This window comes from Malaclemys terrapin, chromosome 1 (genome assembly GCF_027887155.1).
Source record: "Malaclemys terrapin pileata isolate rMalTer1 chromosome 1, rMalTer1.hap1, whole genome shotgun sequence".
In the NCBI taxonomy this organism is placed as follows: domain Eukaryota; kingdom Metazoa; phylum Chordata; order Testudines; family Emydidae; genus Malaclemys; species Malaclemys terrapin.
In genome coordinates, this window is record NC_071505.1 from 343,178,797 (window position 1) to 343,205,437 (window position 26,641).

The 26,641-nt window shown below is 44.2% G+C and overlaps 1 protein-coding gene across 1 annotated transcript in view; it reads right to left on the reverse strand.

Moving 5' to 3' along the window:
* Positions 1-23,890, reverse strand: part of SLCO2B1 (solute carrier organic anion transporter family member 2B1) — a 101,745-nt gene extending 77,855 nt beyond the window's left edge. Inside the window, exons 1-2 of the mRNA XM_054015909.1 lie at positions 23,796-23,890; positions 5,230-5,333 (exon numbers count right to left, since the gene is read on the reverse strand). Coding sequence (XP_053871884.1) covers positions 5,230-5,310 — 81 coding nt within the window. The 5' untranslated portion in view covers positions 5,311-5,333; positions 23,796-23,890. The remainder of the gene's footprint in view (positions 1-5,229; positions 5,334-23,795) is intronic.
* Positions 23,891-26,641: the final 2,751 nt, after the last annotated feature.

Consider the following 26,641-nt stretch of genomic DNA (forward strand, 5'->3'; position numbering starts at 1 on the left):
CCTTCTGGATTTGTCTCCTTATGTTCATTACAATATTCATGAAAAGAGCTAAAGAAAGAAAGTTAACCTAAACTTCAGCTTTGTCAGCGGTCTTTATGTATTTTGTTTGACGTGCTCTTCTACTACAAAGTCTAACGGCCAAATTCTCCTCTCATGAATACTGGTGCACCCCATCTACTTCAGTGGAGTGCCTCTTGCTCTTGTGTAGTGTAAAAAAGAATTTGCCCCCTTATGTTCACTATATTAAGTCAAGGCTAGATCTTGCTTCTACAGAACTCAATAGAGTCTTGCCATGGACTTTACTGGAAGCTGCATCAAATCCTTATTTTGTCCACTTTGTAGTAGGAATTAGTGCAATGTGTCATTAAATGTTTTACAGTCTGATTCTAAAATTGTCTCCTAGAATGTGAGGAAGTCAGACATTGATTCTGAAACCTGAGTGACCTAACTTCATGAAAGCAACATAACGCAGGGGGGAAGCTTCTCTGCAGAGCATTCAACATGCATTAGGAGTGAATTCTTGTGTCTCGGCTCTCCTGGCACATGCACAAATCCACATGACAGCTTAGATCATCTCTTTTTATAGTGTTCAAACTCACAATGAGCTGCAACCCAATACACTTGCTCACACAAAGCACATGATGCCGTTTCCACGGGTTTAAATTTCGGGTGGGATTTCTGACACATTCATAACGTCCTTTCCAACAAAGAAAAATCTCTAAGAGACAGGTCAGGTGGCAAATGCTTTTAAAGCCTCGCCAAGCTCCTAGAAGCAAACTCTAGATTTCTTTGCAAGAGAGTTTTCTAGGGATCTAGGCTGTTGTGCAGGTAGTTTATACTGTACATGGAGATGTGAAACAGAACAGTGCTCACTCATCTTTTCTCTCAGACTTTTGGAAGAGAGTTTAGTGCTGGAAAAGTGCTGGGTTAGCAACTGCAGAACATGGACAGCAGCAGTGCAAATGTTCCCCACATTGCCATGTGTAGTGGGGTGGTCACCTGCTCCTGCTCTGAGGGGTTTAAAGACAGCCCTTGGAAAGGGCTGGGGTTGAGAGAGAAAACCTTAGGCTGATTGGGGAAACAGCCACAGCTGGGCCACACCCCAATCAGGCCTCAACTGGCCTGTATAAAGAGGCTGGGAGCCAGGAGCTCAGCAGTCTCTCTCTGCATTCAGAGAGAGAAGGGTGTGGCTGCAGGGAGCTAGAGACAGAGTACCTGAGTGGAGCAGGGCTGAGGAAAGGCTGAGGAGCTGGGGAGCTCCAGCCTGGAAAGCCCCAGGCTGCAGCCTAGCAGAAGGCCAAGGGGTACTAGGGGTTGCAGAGGGCAGCCCAGGGGTAGGCAAAGGCAGCAGGTCTAAACCCAACCTTGCCAGTGATGAGTAGGCTGATACTGCAGTCTGCCCTAGGGAGTGGGGCTAGATGATGACTGGCAGTAGCCTTATACTGAGGTGAGGTGGGGATAGGGGTTGGGGGTTTCCTGGGGAGGGGAGACCCTGAGAGAAAGGGGTTACTGCCAGGGGGCAGCACCACAGCTAACAGGGCACCGGAGTCCACGGAGGGACACGGGGGCCAAGCTGTGGCGGATCACTGGCCTGCAGGGGGCACTCTGGGCTGGAAATCAAGCTAATTCCCTGAGAGACCAGCAGGCGGCACCGCAGGGATGAGTACATGCTGTTACACCATGCCAACATGCTTCAATTCTGACCTGGAAGGATCCCTTCTAGAGATGAGAAGAATGTTTAATGTCCATATCAAATCAATCAGTCTCTTTGCTGAGTCTACCAACAAGGAGGTTGACTGTAATCTATGCACTGGGAGCTGGATTGAAACCACTTGCTCATGTCACAGAAAGTAAGCCACCAAAAAAATAACTATTTTCCATTACCAGCAAGGGCTGGCTTCAGACCCGTGTCTCAGCAAAGAAAGGCTCAGAAACCAATAACCAATTCCCTAAGCCTTCCAGTCCCACACAACAACACAGTCCATTATCAGGCACTTTGACCTGCAACATTTCTGAGGAAGACTTCCATGTCTCTCTCATCTCAGGAGAGAACTCAGGAGTATAACTGCTGATTGGGCCAGAATAATGGCCGGTTTCAGAGCTTCCTTGTGTCACACATCATTGGCACTCTTATTGCAGCTTGTTTCTTAGAGATTACTAATTAGTTTCAGTGCATGTCACTTCGTAGGCATCGTCATAGAGAAACATTAGCTTTGTTTTACTTGCACTTGGACATCCATGAGAACAAAATAAAGTTGATGAGAACAATGGTTTTGTGGCTTATTCATAGGACTGTGTCAGGTAATCTGGGTTACATTCTTGGCTCTCCCACAAACTCCCTGTGTGACTGTGGGTACGTCAAGAGCCTCAGCTTCTCCATCTCTCAAAACAGGGCTAATGATACTCTCCTACCTCAGAGGGGGTTGCGAGGCAAAATTAATTAATGTTTCTAAAACACTTTGAAAAGTCTTATTATCAGGCAGGGCAATGCCTGTTTTACTCCAGTGCTTTAAAACAGGGGTCGCAAAACTGCGGGCCGGATCTGGCCCAGGGCTTCCATTTGTCCGGCCCTCCAACCAACGGGGAGAAGCAAACAGCTGAGTAGGCATGAGCAGGCAGGGGCTGCCAGCAGCAGCACAGCTGAGCTGTGTAGAGGGGTGAGTGCCTCTGGGAGCCAGTGTCCCCACAAAAGGGGAGCCAACTTAGGGGGAGAGTCGTTGCTTCAGCAAAGCAGGTAGAGGGAGAAGCAAATAGGCAGGCTGCAGGCAGCTAAGCAGGCAGGCGGAGGGGCTGCCGGCAGCAGATCGGGTGGCAGGGGTAGCTCAGCTGAGCTGTGCAGAGGGGTGAGCGCCTCTGGGAGCCAGTGTCTCCCCCCCCCAAAAGGGGACCCAACTTAGGGGAGAGTCATTGCTGCAGCCGAGCAGGCATGGACCCCTGCCTTAGGAGTAAAGATACAAGCCAGAGGCTTAATTACATCTCCAATAAATGGAGTAAAGAAGATGGAAATTAACAATTTCATAACGGTTAAATTTTAACTATATCACTAATAGAACCAAACAGTATTTGTATGATACAAATGTGTGAGTTTTTAGAAATACAATAAAAAAAATGTGAAATGATTTTTAATGTATTGACGAATATTTTGTGTGATTTCACAGTACCTGCATCGATTAACTTTTATACCTGATTTAGAATTTAATGCAACACTGACACAGTAGAATAGTGTTGTTTTTTGTAACGATTTTGCATATATTTGCATATATTTAATTTCTTTCACAGTCACTTCGGTCCGCAAAGCCCCTTCAAAAATCTAATATGGCCCTCGTCTCATAAAGTTTGGAGACCCCTGCTTTAAAACAAAGCATTGGTCATGTACCTTTATAACTTAGTACAATTATCTAATAAGAAAGTATCAGGTGATCAACTTCATGCTCTAAATGTACAGCATTGTTTGTCCAAGAATCTCAAAGCACTTTGCAAATATTAATGAATCAAATCTCGCAGCTCTGATCTTATCACATAATAAGTATTATCACAGCCACTTTGTGACTGAATGCACCCCTATAATCACACCCTACACACTATTGTAATAAACTTTGTACAAAATATGAAGTCCCCTGTATGATGTTGGTAGCACATGTTCAAAGCCATGTAGCCCTGATTAGGCAGGAGTGGTTAAGCAAGTCTGTCTTAACCAAAGAGACTGTATTTACCTTAATTTACATACAATTAGAAAACAAGGTCCTTGAGACAGTAAAAGGGTGACAAGGCAAATCTGCATTTTAGCATACACAGGGAAGAAGAAAGAGCATGGGGGCATGGTCACCCCCAGACTCCACAACACCCTCTTTACTGTTTGAATAACATTTGTTTTGAGGGGTAAATCTCTGATGAATCCACTTCAAAGGGTGACTGGATTATAAAAGTGAGGGGCAAACCCACCCCAGGTATTTCCTGCTTGCTCACTCTTTCACCTAAGAAGACAAAGGAACCGACCCTTTGGATTTTGAGGGCAGATCCTGAGTTGAGAATCTGGTCAGCCCCATTGCTGGGAACATGTGGTAAGAATTTTACCGGAACCAAGTCTAGTTTGTTAAGGTTTCGCACTAGAAAGCATTTTATCTTGATTTCTCTTGTAGCCATTTCTGAGTTTAACACCTTATACTTGCACTCACTTAAAATCTCTCTCTTTGTAGTTAAATAAACTTGTTTTATTCTTTAATCAAAACTAATCCAGTGTTGTGTTTAATCTGATTGTTTGTTTGTTAACTCCAATTAAAGTAGCAAACTGTTGTACATTGACCCCTTACAGGGGCAACAGGCCTAAAACATCTGAACTGTTCAGGAAAGGAGAGGGCTGGACATGGCGAACACACATTTTGGGGGGAAATTTGGGACTGGGAGCGTGTTGGGGGCAGGGAGGGTGCAAGGATGTTTCGCGCCTTAGGTGAAACTTCCACCTTGCGCCCCCTCCTCCCCAAGCCCTGTGGCAGCTCTCTGCCCTAAGGCGCTTCCCCCCGCAGCAGCTCCCCACCCCCGCCACCTCCACCCTCACCCCACCCTGAGGGCACCCCCCCCCACAGCAGCTCCCCCTCTCCGCCCTGAGGCACCTCCCCCGTGGCAGCTCCCCGTCCCAGCTCACCTCTGCTCCGCCTCCTCCCTGAGCACACAATCACTGCTCCACTTCTCCTGCCTCCCAGGCTTGTGGCGCCAATCAGCTGTTTGGCGCCGCAAGCCTGGGAGAGAGAGAAGCAGAGCGGGGTGGCGTGCTCAGGGGACGAGGTGGAGCAGAGGTGAGCTGGGGCGGGGAGCAGTTCCCCTGCGTGCCCCCCCCTTACTTGCTGCAGGCGGCCCTCCCCACGCCCCCTGGCCCCCAGCTGGGCACTTTTGAAAATCTGGCCCATAGGTAGATGCCTAAACGGGCGTGAAATTCTTCTGAAAATCTGGCTCCAATAATGGGTGCAGAGAGTTCAATAGTGGAAGGTTAAATATTGCAAACATGGTAAGTAAAACTTGTGTTGTAACATCCTTTTTGCAGGGTTTGCTTTTTAGATGAAAAGCACTTTTTTCCTCATTGAACTTCTGCAAGTAGGGAAATCCATGTCTGAGCTTTAACAATCATTTAATGAAAAGAAATAAGGACAGATGACTTCTGCAGAAACCAAACACTTCCTTTTCTCTCCTTGCCCGGTGACCTTGGGGGGATTTGAGCATGCTTGAGGTATCTACCTTGATATTGAGAAATGGGTTCTTGCAGAATATTCGTCTGGATTGATCCTCAGAGCTGCTCTCAGTAACGGTGGCTGCCATTCTGCCAGTTACACTTTATATGCCTGCCAGAAAAGAAATTATTCAACACATTGCTTAATGTGCAGATGGGTAAACTCCGCACAACACAGCAAAATCCAGTAGAGCTTTGTAAATAATGACGCAGCTGGTACCTGGCCAGAGTAAGTCATTATTAATTATTATTAACAATATTTATTAACTAAATAACATGTTACAGCTGCAAAGCATGATACAAAACATTAACAAACTAATCAACAGGGTGAGAGAGAGGATAAGAGTTGGGGAAACTGAAACTCAAAGAGGTTAAGTAACTTGCTCCAGGCCACACAGTGACTCAGTGGCAGAGCTAGAATCAGAACTCCGGAGTTCCCAGCTCCCAACTATATGAATAATGTAATAATTTCAGAACTCTGCCCTCATTTCTCTTTACAGGCTCTACTGCTCTCACAAATCTACCCAAGTCACTCCTGATTGTTGCCTTTTTTCAACCACTCGGGGCTTTCTGCTTTCTTCCATACACTACCACCCACCTGCTTGGAACAGCTTCCCAGTGCAGGCCAAACACTCCCCAAGACCCCACCCATTCCACAAAATATTCCAGTTACAAGGATCGTTCTATGCTTTTTTATGATGCCTGGGGAAAACTGTGACTCAGTACATACCTGCTGCTAAGTTTTGTTGGAAGGTACTAGTCTATTTGCAGTTTCTTATCAGAGAGGACGGGATCCAAAAATCTGAGCTAAGACAAACCAGAAAACGGTGGACATGGGAATGTGTTCCCATGGGGCAGGCTGTGGTGCATGTGGAGATCCCTTCCCATGGATCAAGTATTTCCCCTGAGCAGATTGTGGTGGATGCTTCTGAGTGGATTCCTTCCCTTGATCAGACTGGGGTGAATGTAGAGACGTTGCCCCCTAAACTAATTGGGAATGGATACAGAGATACTTTCCTTTGAGTCGATGGGCTGGATGTGGAGAAGGAGATGGTTCCCCTCTAGCCCCGGAGATGGCTTCAGATGCAGAGGAAGTGATGCCTGCTCCTGAATTAACTGTGGGGTAAAGGGAAGCAAGCTCTTCTCCTTCTCCTCACACAGTTTTATCAGTTCTGGTGCAAGATCCTCATTCTCTCTCTCTCCACCTCATTTCCATTGGTAGCATTTTCAGATCTCACCTGAAAACATCTTTTCATACTTCACTTCTGTCTCCCTCTGATTTTGTTTTTTTATTTTAACGGTGAAAGTGAATTGAAATCTGTGTGGACAGGGTGTATGAAAGATGCTTTGCAAAATGGAGTTGTATAATTTGTAAACAGCTTATCTGAAGTGAACTCCCATTGTACCACAACCCTCCTCTGATATGTTATGTTCCATATTTTCCTTTTGGCTAAATCTGTAAATTGCATGATGTGCAGAAAGACTGTTTTCTTTGTTCTGCTTTCAGTATCCAGACTTCCTGTTTCGAAAGCTGTAGTGTTTAGAGACATATTAACCTCTTCTATGTCAATCTGTGGGGTCCTGGAGAGGAATCAGTTCTTGGCCCTACACTATATACATCTTTATCAAGACCTGGAAGAAGACAAAATCATCACTAATAAAGTTTGCAGATGACACAAAAATTGGGAGAGTGGTAAATAATGAGGAGGACACGTCACTGGTTCAGAGCAACCTAGATCACTTTGTAAATTGGGTGCAAGCAAACATTATGTGTGTTAATACAGCTAAATGTAAATGTATACATTCAGGAACAAAGACGGTAGGCCATATTTACAGGATGGGGGACTCTATCCTCGGAAGCAGTGACTCTGAAAAAGATTTGGGGGTTCGTAGTGGATAATTAGCTGAGCATGAGCTCATAGTGTGACACTGTGGCCAAAAGAGTTAATGCAATCCTGGGATGCGTAAGAAGGGATATCTTGAATAGGAGTTAGAGAGGTTACTTTACCTCTGTATTTGGCACAAGTGCGACCACGGCTGGAATACTTTGTCCAGTTCTCATGTTCACAATTCAAGAAGGATGTTGTTAAGTTGGAGGGGTTCAGAGAAGAGCCACAAGAATGATCACAGGATTAGAAGACCTGCTCTACACTGATAGACCCAAGTAGCTCAATCTACAGTATTTAGCTGAACAAAGAGAAGATGACTTAATTACAGTCTATAGGTAACTACATGGGGAACAAATATTTACTAATGGTCTCTGAAATCTAGCAGAGAAAGGTATAACACAATCCAACGTCTGGAAGTCGAAGCTAGGCAAATTCAGACTGGAAATAAGATGTATATTTTTAACAGTGAGAGTAATTAACCCTCAGAACAATTTACCAAGGGGCATTGTGGATTCTCCATCACTGACCATTTTAAAATCAAGATTGGATGTTTTTCTAGAAGATCTGCTCTGAGAACTAATCTGGGGAAGCTCTATGACCTGTGCTACGCAGGAGGTCAGACTAGATGATCACAGTGGTCCCTTCTGGCCTTAGAATCTCTGAATCTTACACATTTCTTCTCTCCATTTCCTTCTGATAAACCATTCTGTTTATGCATAATTCCTGGGCAACATTTACTATTTTGGAGGATTAGCTGCCATAAACTCTAGTGTAAATAGGGAAGGGGATGCTTTAAATAGTTTCATTTTCATATAATTCTATTTTCCCCCGAGGCCCGAAAATTGAGCAGCTAATGCAATCTGCATCAAATGACCAATTTTACTGTTTGCTTTAAAGCGTGACAATCTCAAGTGAACTCAAAAATTGGTTTAACGGTGATGTTTATACAGCCCTTAAAAGGTATTTCACAGCAGACATAAATCTAAAAACATGAACTGCATAACACGTAGCTACATGTTTCATACTGGCCTTGGTTGCTGCTCTCAGTCCTGTTCCAAGAGAACAGGTTGTGCCATAGTAAAACATGGTATGGGATTAAAAAGTAACTACAGTAATACATTAAAGCATCTAAGAAAAGCTTATTTAGACCTCTGGAAGGTTAAATTATATAGTGGTATAAACACCTGAGCTTGTCGGCACTGCAGCATCCAGTGTTGCTAGCCTTGGGGAGCTGGACTGGTGATGAATTACAACTACATAATTTTTTAGTGTGATAAGGATTTAGAGATGGTCCCTTAGCTTAGGGGCAGGATGGGTGTCAAAATGTATGGGAGTGGGGAGTAATAAGGGTCCAGCACAAATATTTTTATGGTGCAATATGCAGTGCTGTACTTGTTTATTGATAAAGTGACTGTTAAGCACTTTAAGGTCTCAGGGTAAAAATTCTCCCTAGTCCTCTGTATGTTTTTGAATTTTCAATAGCTCTCAACACTGTAGTATGTAAGTGCTGCACGGCTAAATTAAACCTGCACAGCAATGTCTATAGGAGACTTTGAGGAGTGTACTGCTCTTCACCATCTACACGTTGCAGGGAGTTCTTCCTTATTAATTATTTCTTTTTGATCTTCTAGTATGTTCTGTGAAAGCAGTCAGACTCTGAGTTAGTCTAACCTGTTTTTTTAAAAGGCTTTACAAAACCAATCACTACTAGACATATTTTCATTACAGTGTGAAAAACAGGTATAAAATGTTGTAAGAAATCCATGGGAGTCTTGGACTCCATGGTTGTCCTTTTGTTGTTCACCATAGCCACATTGAACTTCATAGCATCACCAAGGATAGAGCTCAGATCCTCCTCCTCCAGCAGAGTCCATTACCACTTGAGTTAAAGGAGAATCTACATTAGCTGTGAGCAGTATAGGGCATATGACACACAATTGAGCAGTTCTGAGTCAATCCAGTCAAGGGCACTGGTTCATGTACACTCTGGTGTGTTCATTACAATAGTCTTGTTTTGTTTTTTAGTTTGGATTATAAATTTCCTTGCAGTGCTTGCAAATCGATATTGTACCAGTGAGTTAGTGCATGAGAATCAAAATACGAAAGTAGACAAACAACATAAATAGTGAAACATAAAATAGATTTTCAGAATCCTGTCAGTATAAATAATCTAAGGCACAATTCATAAAAAGTAAAGACGTTAGTGGGTGGTTTTTAATAATTTTAACCAAGGTGTGCTTGCAAGAATGAAGGGAATATCAGATGAAAGAAAAGAAAAAAATGTTTTTATAAACCAGGCAAGACAAATAACCAATTTAAGGAAAGAATTGGATAGACGAGGTTAGATAGATACAACTAAAAAAAGTTGTAATCAGGCAATGAAAACAACAGACAGTCTCATTAATTCTTCACTTCTTCAAAAACCAAACCAGGCTACCAGTTATTCGCACCAGAGCTATATATATAAGCCCCCAGGCAGTGCTTCCCCAGTTTATCATACCCCCCCCACGGGGGCTGGGCTTGCATACAAAAGCACTGTCCTCCATTTTGAACCCTTCCTCCTTACAAATAGAGCCCGATGTACAAAAGCATCCATTTAAATTAATGGGTTTTCCGGGGAGGATTAATCAGTGAATCTGCACCTCTAAGGAACGAGAGGAAGAGGGAATTTATTCTTTCCGGAAATGATTTCGAGTTTGCACTTCATGCCAGTAGAGGAAAGGGAACAAAGAGGAGATTGAGGGAAAGAGATCCCTGATAATGTCACAGCTAACCTGGTGGCTGAACTTTGTGATTTTGTCCTCACCCACAACTATTTCACATTTGGGGACAATATATACCTTCAAGTCAGCGGCACTGCTATGGGTACCCGCATGGCCCCACAATATGCCAACATTTTTATGGCTGACTTAGAACAACGCTTCCTTAGCTCTCATCCCCTAACGCCCCTACTCTACTTGCGCTACATTGATGACATCTTCATCATCTGGACCCATGGAAAAGAAGCCCTTGAGGAATTTCACCATGATTTCAATAATTTCCATCTCACCATCAACCTCAGCCTAGATCAATCCACACAAGCGGTCCATTTCCTGGACACTACTGTGCTAATAAGCGATGGTCACATAAATACCACCCTATACCGGAAACCTACTGACCGCTACACTTACCTACATGCCTCCAGCTTCCATCCAGGACACACCACACGATCCATTGTCTACAGCCAAGCTCTAAGATATAACCGCATTTGCTCCAATCCCTCGGATAGAGACAAGCACCTACAAGATCTCTATCAAGCATTCTTAAAACTACAATACCCACCTGCTGAAGTGAAAAAACAGATTGACAGAGCCAGACAAGTACCCAGAAGTCACCTCCTACAAGACAGGCCCAACAAAGAAAATAACAGAACACCACTAGCTGTCACCTTCAGCCCCCAACTAAAACCTCTCCAGCGCATCATCAGAGATCTACAACCTATCCTGAAAGATGATCCTTTACTCTCACAGATCTTGGGAGACAGACCTGTCCTCGCTTACAGACAACCCCCCAACCTAAAGCAAATACTCACCAGCAACCACACATCACTGAACAAAACCACTAACCCAGGAACCTATCCTTGTAACAAACCCTGATGCCAACTCTGTCCACATATCTATTCAAGTGACATCATCATAGGACCTAATCACATCAGCCATACCATCAGGGGCTCGTTCACCTGCACATCTACCAATGTGATATATGCCATCATGTGCCAGCAATGCCCCTCTGCCATGTACATTGGCCAAACCGGACAGTCTCTACGCAAAAGAATTAATGGACACAAATCTGACATCAGGAATCAAAATACTCAAAAACCAGTGGGAGAACACTTTAACCTGTCTGGTCATTCAGTGACAGACCTGCGGGTGGCTATATTACAACAGAAAAACTTCAAAAACAGACTCCAACGAGAGACTGCTGAGCTAGAATTGATATGCAAACTAGACACAATCAACTCCGGTTTGAATAAGGACTGGGAATGGCTGAGCCATTACAAACGTTGACTCTATCTCCCCTTGTAAGTATTCTCACACTTCTTATCAAACTGTCTGTACTGGGCTAGCTTGATTATCACTTCAAAAGTTTTTTTTCTCTTAATTAATTGGCCTCTCAGAGTTGGTAAGACAACTCCCACCTGTTTATGCTCTCTGTATGTGTGTATATATATCTCCTCAATATATGTTCCATTCTATATGCATCCGAAGAAGTGGGCTGTAGTCCACGAAAGCTTATGCTCTAATAAATTTGTTAGTCTCTAAGGTGCCACAAGTACTCCTGTTCTTCTTTTTGCGGATACAGACTAACACGGCTGCTACTCTGAAAACTGGAAAAGTGTGTCCAACCTGCCCTCTCCCTAACGAAAATAATGGAGAAGAGGGGAGGGAAAGAAAAGCAGAGGGGGAAAAAATCCTTTTCTCCTGCTTTGGATGGGACTACACGCCTGCTTATCTGGGTCAGGGCTGGAGTGCTTAGCAAACTGCAGGTCCCACTATCCCAGCAGAGGCCTGCATTCCCAGGCCTGTGTTCCTGACCCCCTTCTGCCCAGCAATGTGTTCCCCTCGCCACAAGGCTGTACTGTAACTCCATTCATGCACCCACCTGCTGCTAAGGGGGAAATGTAAAATACTGGAGTGGTTTTCTTTAACTTAATTTGAAAGCCAACAGAAGCAGGGCCTAATTCATTTCCACTGTGGCCCAGTAGATATAGCACTAGACTAGGAACTCTAGGTTCTCTTCCTGGTTCTACCACAGGCCTGCTGGGTGATCTTGGGCAAGTAATGGCCCTGCTCCATGCCTCAGTTTCTCCACTGTAAATTGAAGGTAATGGTACTCTTTGTAAAATGCTTTGAGATCTACAGATGAAAAGCATTATATAAGAGCTAGGTGTTATTGTACAGTGGTGGATTGGGCCCATTATTCCATATTCTTTCATTGTAAGAAACACTGGAACACTTTTAAAGCAAAGAGAGTTGTTTATTGTTTCACTAAAAGCCTGCATTCTAGAGTCAGCTCTGGACCATAGAGGCACGTCGTTATAAGCAATAACCAAAATACAGGGGGACATGGATTAGCATTCACATCGCACTCCCCATCAGTACATGGCCCAAGCCGGGAAAGTTAATGATCCAACCAGCGGACCAAATTCGGTGATGAATCCTGGTCACATGCCACCTGACGGACGTTGTCCATACACTAAGAAGACCAAAATAAGAGCTGCTACAATATACAGACTGACCTTTCCAATCTCCTCTCTGGTAACATTACAACTGAATGCTCACAATTCACCATTCTTACTTCTGAACAACTGACTTCCTGTGGTATTAATGGGCACTGTATTATCAGAGGTTCTGTCTTTCACATGAGAAGTAACACTGAGGTCCTGGCCACTCATTGTTATTAAAGATACCATGGCACTTTTTACAAGAGATGGGGGCTGTTAGGGGAGTGTGTGGGTGGAGTTTGGAGGGAGGGGCTCAATTCTGCTCTCTATTACACCCTAACTTTATTGATTTCAAAAGCCAAGAGTGTGTTAGTGCTGGAGTTACGACCCCAAACTATGAAGTTCTACTTCACTAAATTCCTCCCTTCAATTTAATTTGAATATACAAGAGAATTAGGCTATGTCTACACTATCACTTATGTTGGAAAATCTTATGTCTCTCAGGGGTGTGAATATTCCACCTCCCCGAGCAACATAAGTTATGTCGGCATTAGCGCTAGTGTGCACACTGCTATGTCGGCAGGAGAGCTTCTATTGCTGACATAGCTACCGCCGCTCGTTGGGGGTGGATTAATTATGTTGACAGGCGACATTGGCATAAAGTGGCTACACAAAAGATCTTACAGTGGTGCAGCTGCATTGGTACAGCTGCGCCGCTGTAAGCTCTCTAATGTAGACATAGCCTTAGCCTTCTCTTCCTGTCCTAAATTGTGTAGTATAAATTTTTGCTGTTATCCAGCTCCTAGGGTCCACCCAAGGTGGCTGATCTCTGCAATGGGTTAAGTGAGCCCTATGTTAGGGTGACCAGATGTCCCGATTTTATAGGGACCATCCCGATTTTGGGGTGTTTTTCTTACATAGGCTTCTATTACCCCCCACCCCGGTCCCAATTTTTCACATTTGCTGTCTGGTCATCCTACCCTATGTGCACAGCTGACATATCACATTAAGACTGCAAAGCACTTTGGAATGACAGGGGCTATATCAATGCAAACTATTATGATTATTCCGCAAATGATTATCAACTGCATGAGCTTTCTTGGCTCGTATTGGTGGATTTCAGCTTTAATCTTTCTTTATACACATCACTCATCCAGAGAGCTGTTACCTTATTCTAGCAGATATTTCCAGCATTGTGTTTATTACCCCCAGCTGTAATCCTGTAGGTTTCAAATATGCGTTCTCTTCCTCCTACTCTCTGCCCTTCACCCCAAATACGATCAACCACTAATTCATTTCCCTACTCATTTGCTACAGAGAGAAAATCAGTGAAAAACTGGGCAGTATTTCAAGGGCAGCAGGCAAAGATGGCAGATCGATAATTTTAAATAGTGTCATTGACCCTAGTATAAAACTCTTTAAAAAGCAGCATTTCTCCTAGTGAAGCAGGAAACTGTTTACTTATTATATGCTTGAAAGTAAATTCTTAAGCTCTCAAAGAAAAAGTGCTGCTCCCATAAAACTTGCAGGGACTTTCCACATTTCTGACCGGCATTAACAGAGTAAAACTAGATGCAAGGGCAACCGGATTTCAGTGTACACAGTGTCAGTCAAAGCTTCAGGAACAAATATTTACATTGCAGGGGGCTCGGACAAAGTTCACACTTGTTTGGGATCTAAGACTAATAGATATAAAGCACTGAGATAAGTACCCATTTTGTATGCTTCATCTATCTGAGCCAAACCATGGGGAGCTGTAGGAATGGTCCGGCCACTAGTTAAGGTGCTGAAGGTTGGCTCACCCTCCTGTACCAACAACATTGAGGGGGAGTCAGCATATTATGCACATGGGCCTTTTTGTTAGGATTTTAGAGGCACTGGGGCAGACCTTCAGCTGCTGTAAATTGTAAGAGCTCCAATGGATGCCAGCTGAGAAACTTCCCCGGTAATTTTGGGGACGAGGACTTCTCCCAGATGCCATTTTCTCCTTTTTATTTCTGTATTCTCAGAGGCCCTGAGCCTCAGTAACCCCCTCCTCTAGCCTGGGAGAGCTGGATGTGGTTCCCACCCAAGTCCATCAATGCAGATCCTTGAATCTACCATGCATGCGTTGCTTGGGAGCAGTACTCCAAACCTTTTGAGGTGGGGGCGGGGGCAAGGTCGTGATCCTAGAATTTGAACTAAGATCTCAAACAAGGCCAGCCTGCTATAGTTATTGTTAAATTACAAAATCTTACAAATGTAAAGTATGATTACTAGGCAGAGGTGAAAGTAAGCAGGTCCGGTCCGGCGTATCGGCAAGAGCCAGTACACCATGCCAGACCGGACCAGCTTCCCCAGGCCGGCGATTTAAAGGGCCTGGGGCTCCTGGCAATGGCCGGAGCCCCGGGCCCTTTAAATTGCCACCAGAGCCCCGCTGCCAGAGCCCTTGGGTGGCGGAGGCGACTCAGGCAGCAATTTAAAGGGCCCTTTAAATCATCGCCGGAGCCCCCGGCTACTGCCACTACCCCGGGGGCTCCGGCAGCAGGGCTCGGGCGGCGATTTAAAGGGCCTGGGGCTCTGGCCGCTGTGGGGAGCCCCAGGCCCTTTAAATTGCCACTGGAGCCCCGTTGCTGGAGGCCTGGCACTGGCCTGCCTGAGTCACCTCCACCACCCAGGGGCTCTGGTGGCAATTTAATACTGCAGCAGCGCCCCGGGCCCTTTAAATCGCCAGAGCCACCCCCGAGGGCTCCCGGCTGCCGCCACTACCCCAGGGCTCAGGGCTCTGGCAGAGATTTACCTGCACTAGGTTAGCTAATGAGACCTACACTAGGTTAGCTAATGAGATTTAATGTGAAGTGATATGAATGCACCAGAGACACCAGTTTAAAATGATTTGGTTGTGGTTAAGACGATTATATATTGAAAATATACACAAATCTTCCCATGGTACCCTCTCACCTGCTGCCCACTCTGCCTAACAGTTCTGCCTGCCCTGACAGACTTTCCCTTACATCTAATCCTAGCAGAAGGTTAGCTGTGCAATTATTCCTCTATGTTGAGTTTATGTAGGTGTGCATGTTAAGGCACCACACAATGTGGTTCTTAACCCCAAGAAGATAAAGGTATGTAGGAAGAGTCATATGTAGCAAAAGCCATTGGCTGAGTATCACTGTATTAGATAGTTATATATTTATGTGTAAATCAATGTAATCACTAGTTTACAGACACAATATTAACTTATGCAGTAATTACATCGCTTGTGCTGGGCTACGCTTTGCTCTTGATGTCGGTGGTGCGCGTCCTCACCAGAAGCGCTTGCACCAACTGAACTGTCAGTGTGGGGCATTATGGGATGGCTTCTGAAAGCCAGCAACAGTCGATGTAAGCAATGCAGTGTCTTCACTGACCCTGCTTCGACTTAACTATATCAACATTGACTCTACACCTCTCGTGGAGGTGGAGTTATTAAGTAGGTGCAGCAGGTGAGTTATGTTGGTGGCAGGGCTGGCTTTACCATTTTTGCCGCTCCAAGCAAAAAAAAAAAGGCGCTCGGACTGTGCCGCCCCAAGAATGGACGGAATGCCGCCCCTTAGCATGTGCCGCCCCAGGCACGTGCTTCCTCCGCTGGTGCCTGGAGCCGGCCCTGGTTGGTGGGAGCTAAATTTTAGAGTAGACACTTCCATAGTTTGGTTGACATAAGCTGCCTTGCATTGATCTAACTCTGTAGTGTAGATCAGGGCTTAATAAGCCACATTTCAGATAGAGGCATCTGAGCCCAGTGAGTATTTGGAATGAGAAGTGAACAGGGGAGAGAGTGGATTGTATACTAGACAGAGGAAAGAAGACTGAGGAAATTAGGACCAGATCTAAATTTATTGGTGCTTTAGGTAATGCCTATGTACTGGGAGGCTGATTGTGGAGGAGGTGTGGAGTGATTGCAGGCCTGAGTGTCCAGGTTGGTTCCTGAGGGAGTGTAGTGGCTGGTGTAGGGGGTGCTGGATAGTGAGGGACTTTTATACATCAAATGGAATGTATTTGGAAAAGATGTGTACACAAAATGAAAGGAGCTGAAGTGACTTTATGTTCGTAATCCTCATCTGCTCACCTTCCTGCTTTCCCACCTGTTGGTCTGTAGCTGTGGCATATGGTGCCATGCCAGGCATTAGCATGTGCACTCTTCAGGACAGGGAGTGAGTCTGTGTTTGTAAGATGGATGCAATGAATAAATAACAATAATAAAGTCAGTTCCTGTTTTCTTGATGTTTCCTGGGTTGCTCTTGATCCAGTTTTCCATCCCCTCCCCTCAGCATCTCTATCTGTCCTTAAATCCCACACTTTAGGGCAAGGTACTTATCTTCTGGCCATCTGGTCTCCTCCTGTTATTATTATTTAGTATGTGTACTCTGGTTGTGCCTAGAGGCCAGGACCGCATCGTGCTAGGGACTGTACCTGTTCTATTGTACTCTATATAGGTTCCTATACCATGTTCATTGTTGTAGTATATGAGCACTTTCTAGTAGTGTGTTAAGCGAGGTGACATGTGGATTGTTCTTTCATCCTCTTCCCATGTGAAGAACTGTGTGTGCAATGGAGTGTTTAGTTTTAGTAGGGGTGGTTGTTGTTATGCAATGCACAGACAATACAGGAAGTTTTTGCAGAGTGTTGGGGACAACTTCCTGGTACAAGTGCTGGAGGAACCAACTAGGGGCCGTGCTCCTCTTGACCTCTTGACCTGCTGCTTACAAACAGGGAAGAATTGGGAGGGGAAGTAGAAGTGGGTGGCAACCTAGGCAGCAGGGACCTTGAGATGGTGGAGTTCAGGATCCTGACAAAAGGAAGAAAGGAGAGAAGCAAAATATGGACCCTGGACATCAGAAAAGCAGACTTAGATTCCCTTAAGGAACTGATGGGAAGGATCCCTGGGAGTCTAATATGAGAGGGCAAGAAGTCCAGGAGAGCTGGCTATATTTTAAAGAAGCCTTATTGAGGGCACAGGAACAAACCATCCCGATGTGCAGAAAGAATAGCAAATATGGCAGGTGACAAGCTTGGCTTAACAGTGAAATCTTCAATAAGCTTAAACTCAAAAAGAAAGCTTACAAGAAGTGGAAATTTGGACTGGTGACTAGGGAGGAGTATAAGAATATTGCTAGAGCATGCAGGGGGGTAATCAGGAAGGCCAAGGCACAATTGGAGTTGCAGCTAGCAAGGGATGTGAAGGGTAACAAGAAGGGTTTCTACAGGTATGTTAGCTACAAGTCAGGGAAAGTGTGGGACCCTTACTGAATGGGGGAGGCAACATAGTGACAGATAATGTGGAAAAAGCTGAAGTACTCAATGCTTTTTTTGCTTTGGTCTTCACAGACACAGTCATCTCCCAGACTGCTGCACTGGGCAGCACAGTATGGGGAGAAGGTGAGCAGCCCTCAGTGGTGAAAGAACAGGTTAAGGACTATTTAGAAAACCTGGACATGTACAAGTCCCTGGGTCCAGATCTAATGCATCCAAGGGTGCTGAGGGAGTTGGCTGATGTGATTGCAGAGCCATTGGCCGTTATCTTTGAAAATTTGTGGCAATCGTGGGAGGTCCCGTACGATTGGAAAAAGGCAAATATAGTGCCCATACTTAAAAAAGAGAAGAAAGAGAACCCGGGGAACTATAGCCTCACCTCAGTCCCCAGCAAAATCTTGGAGCAGGTCCTCAAGGAATCCATTCTGAAGCACGTGGAGGAGAGGAAGGTGATGAGGAACAGTCAACATGGATTACAACCCTAATCTTCTATGATTCTATATACATGTTGCTATATGGTTGTACAAGAGAAGGCAGGTCAAAAACTGTGCCTCACCTCACACTTGGTGCAGAAGGTGGTGAGATTTGTAATGGTCCTTAGTAACATAAGTTGTTCATTTCACAGTCTGCGACAAGCCTCCAAGAAAGCTCTGTCTCCTGCACAGATGATCTTTATGCATATATTTTGCAAACATATAATATTGATCTAACTCTCTACATGGTGCTTTAATCTGCACGAGAAGTATGTAAATTCTAACGTGCACTAATGTGTTGCACACTAATGGGCCCATGTGAACTCTGCTTTCAAACAGAATTACATTAAGAGGCACTTGGGAACTGTGAGTGTGCACCAGTAGGGGCCACACTGGCCAGTTAGAGCACAACAGGCTAGTGCAGGCTAAAGCACCATGTAGACAAACTCAAAGAGACAGCCCCTGCCCCAAACGTTCTTCTGGCCCATTGCCTGGTTCTGCAGTAGAATACAGGAGCCACGGAACTCTCCTTGCAACATGGTATCCCACATGGCCACTTAGTCAACGCCTAAAGCTCACCTTGGAGGAAACAGATTAAGGAAAGAAGGAGGGGCTGGTTTTGTAACTGGTAACTAGTATAGAGACCAGCATTGAGACTTTCCCTTTCTCCTCAGAAGAATGCAGTATACAGTAATGTCCTAAACACTGGGCACCTCAGGCAATACTGATCTGAGCAACATAGCCACAGTAAATTGCACTGACAGATCACATTCAAGGTAATTTGTGGTTGTCACTATACACTTCAGCCACTCACAACTTCATGGAGACTCCAGGGAATAAAACTCCTGCTGCTAACGCTCCTGTTATGTGGGCTCAAGGAGAATCACCTGTAGTTTGTAGTAGTATAGGTCTATGAATCATAGTTGAGCAGTTCTGATTCCATCTAGCAGAGGGCAGTGATACACATACATATGTCAGCAGCTCAACACACTACAGTTTTGTTTTGTGTCTTTCATACAAACTCAATTCCCAGAAGCTCATGGAGTTGAATACACCCATCATGTCCAAAGATAAACAATCAAAAATAGCAGAGACAAGGAAATGAGGAGGGTACACACAGGGCAGAAGAGAATCTTTGTGCTGACATTTGAAATCTCAGCATGTTACATAAATGGAGAAGATGGGGATTATGCAATAACAACCTGTTTGAGTAATTTCTCAAGACAAAGCTTCCCCACTGTGTGGATTATTCTGCAGCAGATTTAACACTCCTGTCTTCATGCATCTGAAGAAGTGGGTTTTTTTACCCACGAAAGCTTATGCCCAAATAAATCTGTTAATCTTTAAGGACTCGTTGTTGTTGTTGTGGATACAGACTAACATGGCTACCCCTCTGATACTCCTGTCTTTATGACCATGTTTACTTTAGAGAATTTTCGAAGTAGTGTGTCTAAAGGTCAGCTCTGACAAAGAGATATGTAGATTCAGTATTTTGACAAAGTCCAGAAGCAGCATGCCTTGTGCTGACACACAGCATTCCCATTGCAGCCTCAGGATGTAATCAGGACTAGTGGTTTTTACTAGCTGATGTTTGTTCTGAGGTTCAAACCACTTTGATGACTGCTGATGATTAAGTGGTTGTCTGGTTTTTGTTTTGTTTTTGTGAGGGTCATATTGCATAACTAGTACTAGCTGAAGTCAGCCTCAGGACAGGCAGAAACCAGACAAACTGCCTATTTCAGTCCTAGGTTTCTCTCAAGTATAGTCTTTCCCTTAAGTCCAAATTCTGTGGTGTATTAGCATTTGCAATGCTGACAGATCACAGACTAGGCTACTGTCATAGGGTGACTGGCCTTTTTAAGGGGAGAAGGGGCCACCCACACTGTGCCATATTTAATTAGCTGCTTCCCAGCCTGAGAAGACAGGACTACAGAAGATCATTTGATAGTTTAATGGTCCCCCATGTCTTATAAAAAAGACGGAGAGAGATCAGACTGTGAGGATCCACAAGGAGTGGGAGGGCTCATGTGGAAGGCCCCGAGCCAGGGTCTGCAGGAGGCTGGGTACTCCAGGGGGAAGTACTCAATGCTTTTTTTGGCCTTGGTCTTCACAGAGCTCTATACCAGATCAGAGGAATTACTCTCAAAGGTAGTACAGAAGGGACTAGGAACAGGGCCCAGAGGGCAGGCTGAAGAAAAGCCCTGAAGAACAAAGGACTATTTTTGTTTGGGACTTTTTTGTTGGACTTTTTCTACCTTGGAAAGGTTTATCACTTGGTTGTAAGGGCTGAGCCATATCTCCAACAGAGACCAGTGTCTGGAAAGCTGAGGAGACCAACATCATGGATGGAAACTGAGGAAGGGAGTGCCAGCTCCATCATACTGTGTTATAGGGCAGCCATACCCAATGACAGCTACCAAATTATTTCAGTAGCAATCTTAAGACAGCATTTGGACCTAGGCCCCCAAATATGAGCAATTAGTGCAGTAACTCTTTGCATCACTCCCTCATGGTTTTAATTCTGAATAATTCTTATGTTAGGTCTCTGCGAGAGTCCTCTGCCAGCCTTACTATGTTTACCATCCTGCTCCAAAGATGCCCTGCTGTGCCTCACTATAGCCCTGCTCCAGCACTCTGCTAAAGAAGGAGGCAAGAATCAGGTTTTAATTAATATCTGACCTGTTTGTGTTCCTGGGCTGAAGGAAGTCAATGGGGTTGCACAAGGTGTAAGTCAATGAACAGTTTGCGCCCTTGTTTCAGACCCACTACCCAAGTCAGTTTGGTTTTTTGGATGCACATGCATTGGGCAGAACGTAGGATTTTTAGTTCCCAAATCCAAACCTCTACTCCCACTTAGGCTAAAGGAGAATCTTCTTTAGCTGAAGTAATATTAGGATTTATACCCTCTCTAGTTTGCTGCCACTATATGCAATTCTGATTCCATCCAGCTGAGGGCAGTTGTGCATCCACCTACCTGCCTGCATATTAGGAGAGTGAGTCGCAAAACCTAGTTTTATAAAGATTTTAAGAAGTTCTGCTCACTGTACAGTAGTTGTATATCAACAACAATCCTGAAGAGCTAGGAACTGCCGGGAGAAGGTTCTCTGTTAATACTTTTTATGGCTAGGCCATCTTCTGTCTGAGGGGCTCAAACATTTACTCATTGAGTCTCACAGCTCCCGTGTGCGGTAGGCAATTTTACAGATGCAGGAATCGGAGGCACAGAAAAGCAACAGCTCAGATCCACAAAGAGATTTGTGCGTTGCAATGCTCAGCATCACAACACCTAACTTTTAGGTGCCTAGAAAATCGCAGGACTAACAACACCAGCCACTGAGTTAGGCGCTTAGGCCCCCTTTACAATGGATGGGGAGAGATAAGTGCTTAACTATGCAATCCACAAAAGCCAGCATGCTAAGCATGGAGCTGCCTGAGCCATCCAATGGGAGATGCCAAGGAGAGGAGGATGTCCTAAGCCCCACCCCTCTCATAGAGATAGGCGCTTAAATCCAGGCTATCTCTGCTTGCAACCCACAACCAGGAACCCCTCCACTGAAGTGACATGGCTTAGGTGCCTAAGTTATTTCTTGTGAGAAGGAGCGAGGCAGGCACCTAAATCCATGCAAACTTGCCAGATGAGGAGATGGTGCCATCACCCACCTTATAACATTTAACTCAGTGATTAGAGAGCTCACCTGGGATGTGGAAGGTCAGATTCAATTCCCCACTCTGCCTGAGGGGGAGAGAATTTGAACAGGATCTCCCACACCTCTCGGCATGCTCTAACTATGGGATATTCTGATGGGGAGTGTCCCGCAATCTCTCCTGCTGAAGCTGTTTCACTGTGGATAAATACTTAGCGTCACTGGCCAGAGTGAGACACTGTAGCCTGGTAGTTAGGGCATCCACTTAAAAGGCAGGAGATCCAGTCCCTCTCCTCCAAAGACTCTTTAATCATTTGTACACAGCTGAGGCACCTACAGGATTAGGTGACATCTAAAAGGCTATTTTGTGGGTTGGACTAATGCCTAAAACTGGGAATCAGGTGCCTAAGTACCGTTGTGGATCTGAGCCTAAGTCACACAGGCAGTCTGCAGAAATTAGGGGATTAAACCTTCATCTCCCATTCCCAAAACACGAGGGTCACCGTTCCTCTCCCTTGACAATGCTAGGTGAAAATGGAATAGTGGCAACTGTAAAATGTTTTCTGGTAGTGCTGTAGTGCAGAGCCTTTCACCTAAAGCTCAACAGATCAAATGCAGCCAAGTTTAGCAGTGACTGAAAGTCATTACCAACTGATGGCTGTTCAGTGTCCTTTGTGAAAAGAGTTGGATGACTCTTAGTCCAGTCCCTACGGTACAGACATCCCCAACATAAAAACCACCATCACAACTGGCATCATTGTCTCCCTGGCCCTGAAAGGAAATTTCAGCTGAAACATTTATATGGAGAACAAGAATATCTAAAGTTCCAACAGGTAATGGTAACAAAGGAGAATGGGACAGGAGATAAAATGACATGTTTCTGTGTTTAAATTATCTCTAATTATTAAGGATTGGGGGGAAACCTTCATGGGAAGCAGATTATCCCACATCTGGCTATCGTGAAGCTCTTATTTTCCCTTTGAAGCATCACATGCCGCCAACTGTCAGAGACAGGTACTGGACTACATAGCTGGAGCTCTGGTCTGAACCAGCATGGCAATTCCGATGTTTCTATGACCAAGGACTGGATGAGTTGCGGAGAGCAAAACATTCTCTCCCCCCTAGAGTTGAGCCAACTAAGTCAAGGCTGAGAAAGACTGCTGGGACAATGCAGGGGAACCTGCACTGAAACTGCTGCCCTGTGCTTGTTCTGTGAATTGAAGACTCCGCTCTCCAAAGCTAATAATTCCACCCCATTCACCGGCAGGCTGTTCACATAATAAATCAAAGTGCTGCAACATAGCATGATGTTCAGTATGTGCACCTGCAAAGCAGCCACTCGGACTGCAGGGGATATTGTCATCATACAGTCTGTGGAGAGCTGCTAGGTTAATGCTTGATTTTTTCTGTCACTTTAACACCTACCAGCTCCTTGTCACAGTCTTTGTCATCTGGCCAAGGAGATGAAGCAGCAACATGCTCCTTAATTGACTAGATGAGTCTCTCCTCAGGAATCCAATCCGAGTCCCTCTCCTTGCAATACAGAGCACTATTTCCATGTCACCAACTTCAGCCTAAGGGGTTAAATGTACTCAGACATAGGAAATGGCTTATGTCTCCCTAGAAATCCACCCTGCCCTAAAATAAATGCAAGATATCAGAAAAGTGAGTCTGGGTTAGTGAAATCTCCTACAGTGAAGTGACTTTCTTGAACAACACTGTGGAACTTTCATTCTATTTCACTAGACGATTTCACTCCAAATGGGTTATGCCGAAGGCTGCAGTGTAAAAGTACGGTTGTTGTGTTAGAACAAAGAGAATCAAAGAAATAAACAAGAGCGAACTCCTCGTGGAACAGACAGCACAGAACATTTGTGCCCACTCCCTCTTTTTGAGCTGCTAAGAAATCCAAGTCCTGCACAGTCTAAGAAGTTGTATAAAAGTAACCCACTGGGGAAAGCAGCTCAGGCAGCTAAGGATTTATAGACACATGAGCTGTGCTGAGGTCTGAATTGGGAGGAAAAATCAAAACAAGTTAAGCCACAAGCAGCTCAATAACCTTCTTTCTTAGGACAAAGCACTCGGGATACTCACAATTTCTAGACACCCCTTTTCATAGTCTCAGTGCTGCTGTAGCAAACGCATTCCTCAGCCAATGTGTTTTCCAGCCATAGAATACTTTAGTTTTCAGCTTGGGGTGGGGTGTTTGTGTGTTGGAGGGGAGGGACTTAGTCTATGCTTCTGATTTGAAATTGCCAAAGGTCTTTTTCTAACTTCCAATTTTGCAATCTGTCTGTCTGCGCTTGGATTTTCTGCCATTTTTGTTGGGTTTAAGCCTTTTATTTACACATTTTTGGAGGCAAAAATTTCAGAGGCTGTTGTTTGTTTGAATTTTTAGCCAAAAACTTTGAAAATTTAATAGCTCTTGATTTAAAAAAAAAAAAATCCCAACAAAAACAGCAATTTTTGTTCTTATTCTATCCATATTGTAAAATTCCTGCTTCTTACCCCTTCCCCAAATATACTGCTAGGATTCATCTCATGTAGGATTGTAGATGCATCCGAAGAAGTGGGCTGTAGTCCACGAAAGCTTATGCTCTAATAAATTTGTTAGTCTCTAAGGTGCCACAAGTACTCCTGTTCTTCTTTTAACCCTCCAGGATTGCCCTGAAGTCTCCAGGAATTAAAAATTAATCTTTCATTAAAGATTACATCATGTGATGAAATGTCCAGGAATATGTCTAACCAAAATTGGCAACCCTAATCTCATGTGCTTTGTTCGTCATGTTTGTCTTATTATTCTAATTTGTTACTTGTGACTTTCTAAGCTGCAGTGTTGGTTATGGATTTGTGATTTAGAGCATTCGTTTCTATAACTAATCACTATAGCATTTTCAGATAAGAACAAGAGAAATTAAAGTACAAACAACACCAGCTAAATCTGGCAAGGGAAAACAGGGATTTTTCTCTTCAAGCTTGTCATTTAAAAAACTTGTTTATAATGTTCATTGAGTACATACTGATCCGCTGGAATTACTGGTCTTCTCACTTTTGTTTGTTTATATATCAAGGACACTCACACTCCGTGCAATATTTTATATTTTTCCATGTGGAGATGGTCTCCTAACCAAGACTCCCAATCTAAACAGCCTCTAACTTTACAAGGTGAGGAGAGATCATTTCAAATCTGAACCCAAATTTAGTAGCCTGCACCTATATCTTTAATAGGCTGACCCAAAACCCTGGACCCAAACATTCCTCGAGTTTAGGGGGGCCTACATCTGCACTTTGGTGTCAAATGCTCATCAGTACTCAGATACCAGTACAATAGTTCACTGCAGATAGATTAGATTAGATCTCTGGCAGCGGTTGTGTTGACACCTGTATTTATCAAGCTAATCAGGATTGTTTCATGTATACTCTGTCCTCCTCCTCAATCTATTTGTTTTATCCACCTGCTTTTATTTCATCATGCTTTTCAACTGGGACAGGGTGTGTACCATAGCACCACAGGGTCCTTATCCCTAATCAAGTCCTCTAGGTGCTACTGTAATAGAGGTAATAAGAAATAACTTTTGAGAGCTATAAATAGGGACATTTAGGAACAGGGAGGAAAAAGACACATCTTCCAACTCCACTGAAGTACAGAGGTTAGCTGGCCTTTTTTGGAAGGAAAATATGTGCAGAATGGAAAATATTTTCCTAAAAATAAGGATGGCCGGACCCTCTTAAATAGGGAGAGTGCACTACTCCCATGCCTTGTTTTACCTTTTAGACAAGAAGAGAACCTATTCTGATAGTTAAAACACAACCTGGGATTCAGGAATTCTGGTTTCTACTCCCTACTCTATCACTGACTCATTGCTTGGCCTTGGCCAAGTCACTTAACCTCACCTGTAAAATGGAGGTAACACTTCCCAGAGTAATGTGAAGTTTAACATGGAAAGTTTAGATGAAAAGCACTAGAGAAATTCAGCATATTAATATTGGCCTTAAGTGTCAAATTCAGACCTAGTATGAGTGGGAGCAACTCTGCTGAAGTTAGTGGGACAAGTTCACTCATTGCATTCAGTATCATTACACTTGGTTATGCCAGTGGTGAATTTAGCCCCAAAGGGCTGCACCTGCTTACACCAGGATTGGGCATGGCCCTATGTATTTTGGTCCTGAGACATAGCTGAGGTGGACTTTGACAGGTTTGGAGATTTGGTTCAGATAAGACATATGGATGCTTATCCTAGTCCCTTCTGATAAACTGGGTGCAAATGTCACCAGACAATGGCAATCTGAGCAGTAGTTGACCCTGATTTGCTATGCACTGTGCTAATTAGGTTCCTTGGGAAGGAGGAAGAGATCAGGTACACAGTACGTGCTGCTTTTTCTGCTCATCTTTCCTGGTGCATACTTTTTATTTCTGTTTGGAACAACTGGGCCCAGTTGCTTTGGAAGTTACAGACTTAAAATATTGGTTGTGGTTTTGAAATGGGTCAAAGTCAGAACCTCGTTATCAAGTCCCCAGATTTGGTGGGTCAGGTAAAATAAGACCCACAGCTGGGCAAGCCCTAGTTTTGATTCTGCAAAATCCAAACCACCCCCTTTTCAATATTAATGTATTCAAGATGCTTTTATTTGTCTCGGCCTCCTTTTAGCATAAAATAAGGATCTCGGTGGATGAGCTCAGAGACATTTTCGCAATGCAGTTCACTAGACACCTTCTGAGTTGCCTGTCTTTCATTCTAGGACATCAAAACCTGTTGGCACACTGCTTCTTCCACATATATTCTTAAGAAGTCCACAGGATACGTGTGTGGCTGGTTGCCCTATTGCCATTGTGCCACCTGCTGTTGGAATTCTTGTCCATGGCCTCATGAGAAGATTTTTTTTTTGTGCTTTTTGAACTTAGAAATATCTAATCATGTTTAAAAAAACCCTGTGATAGT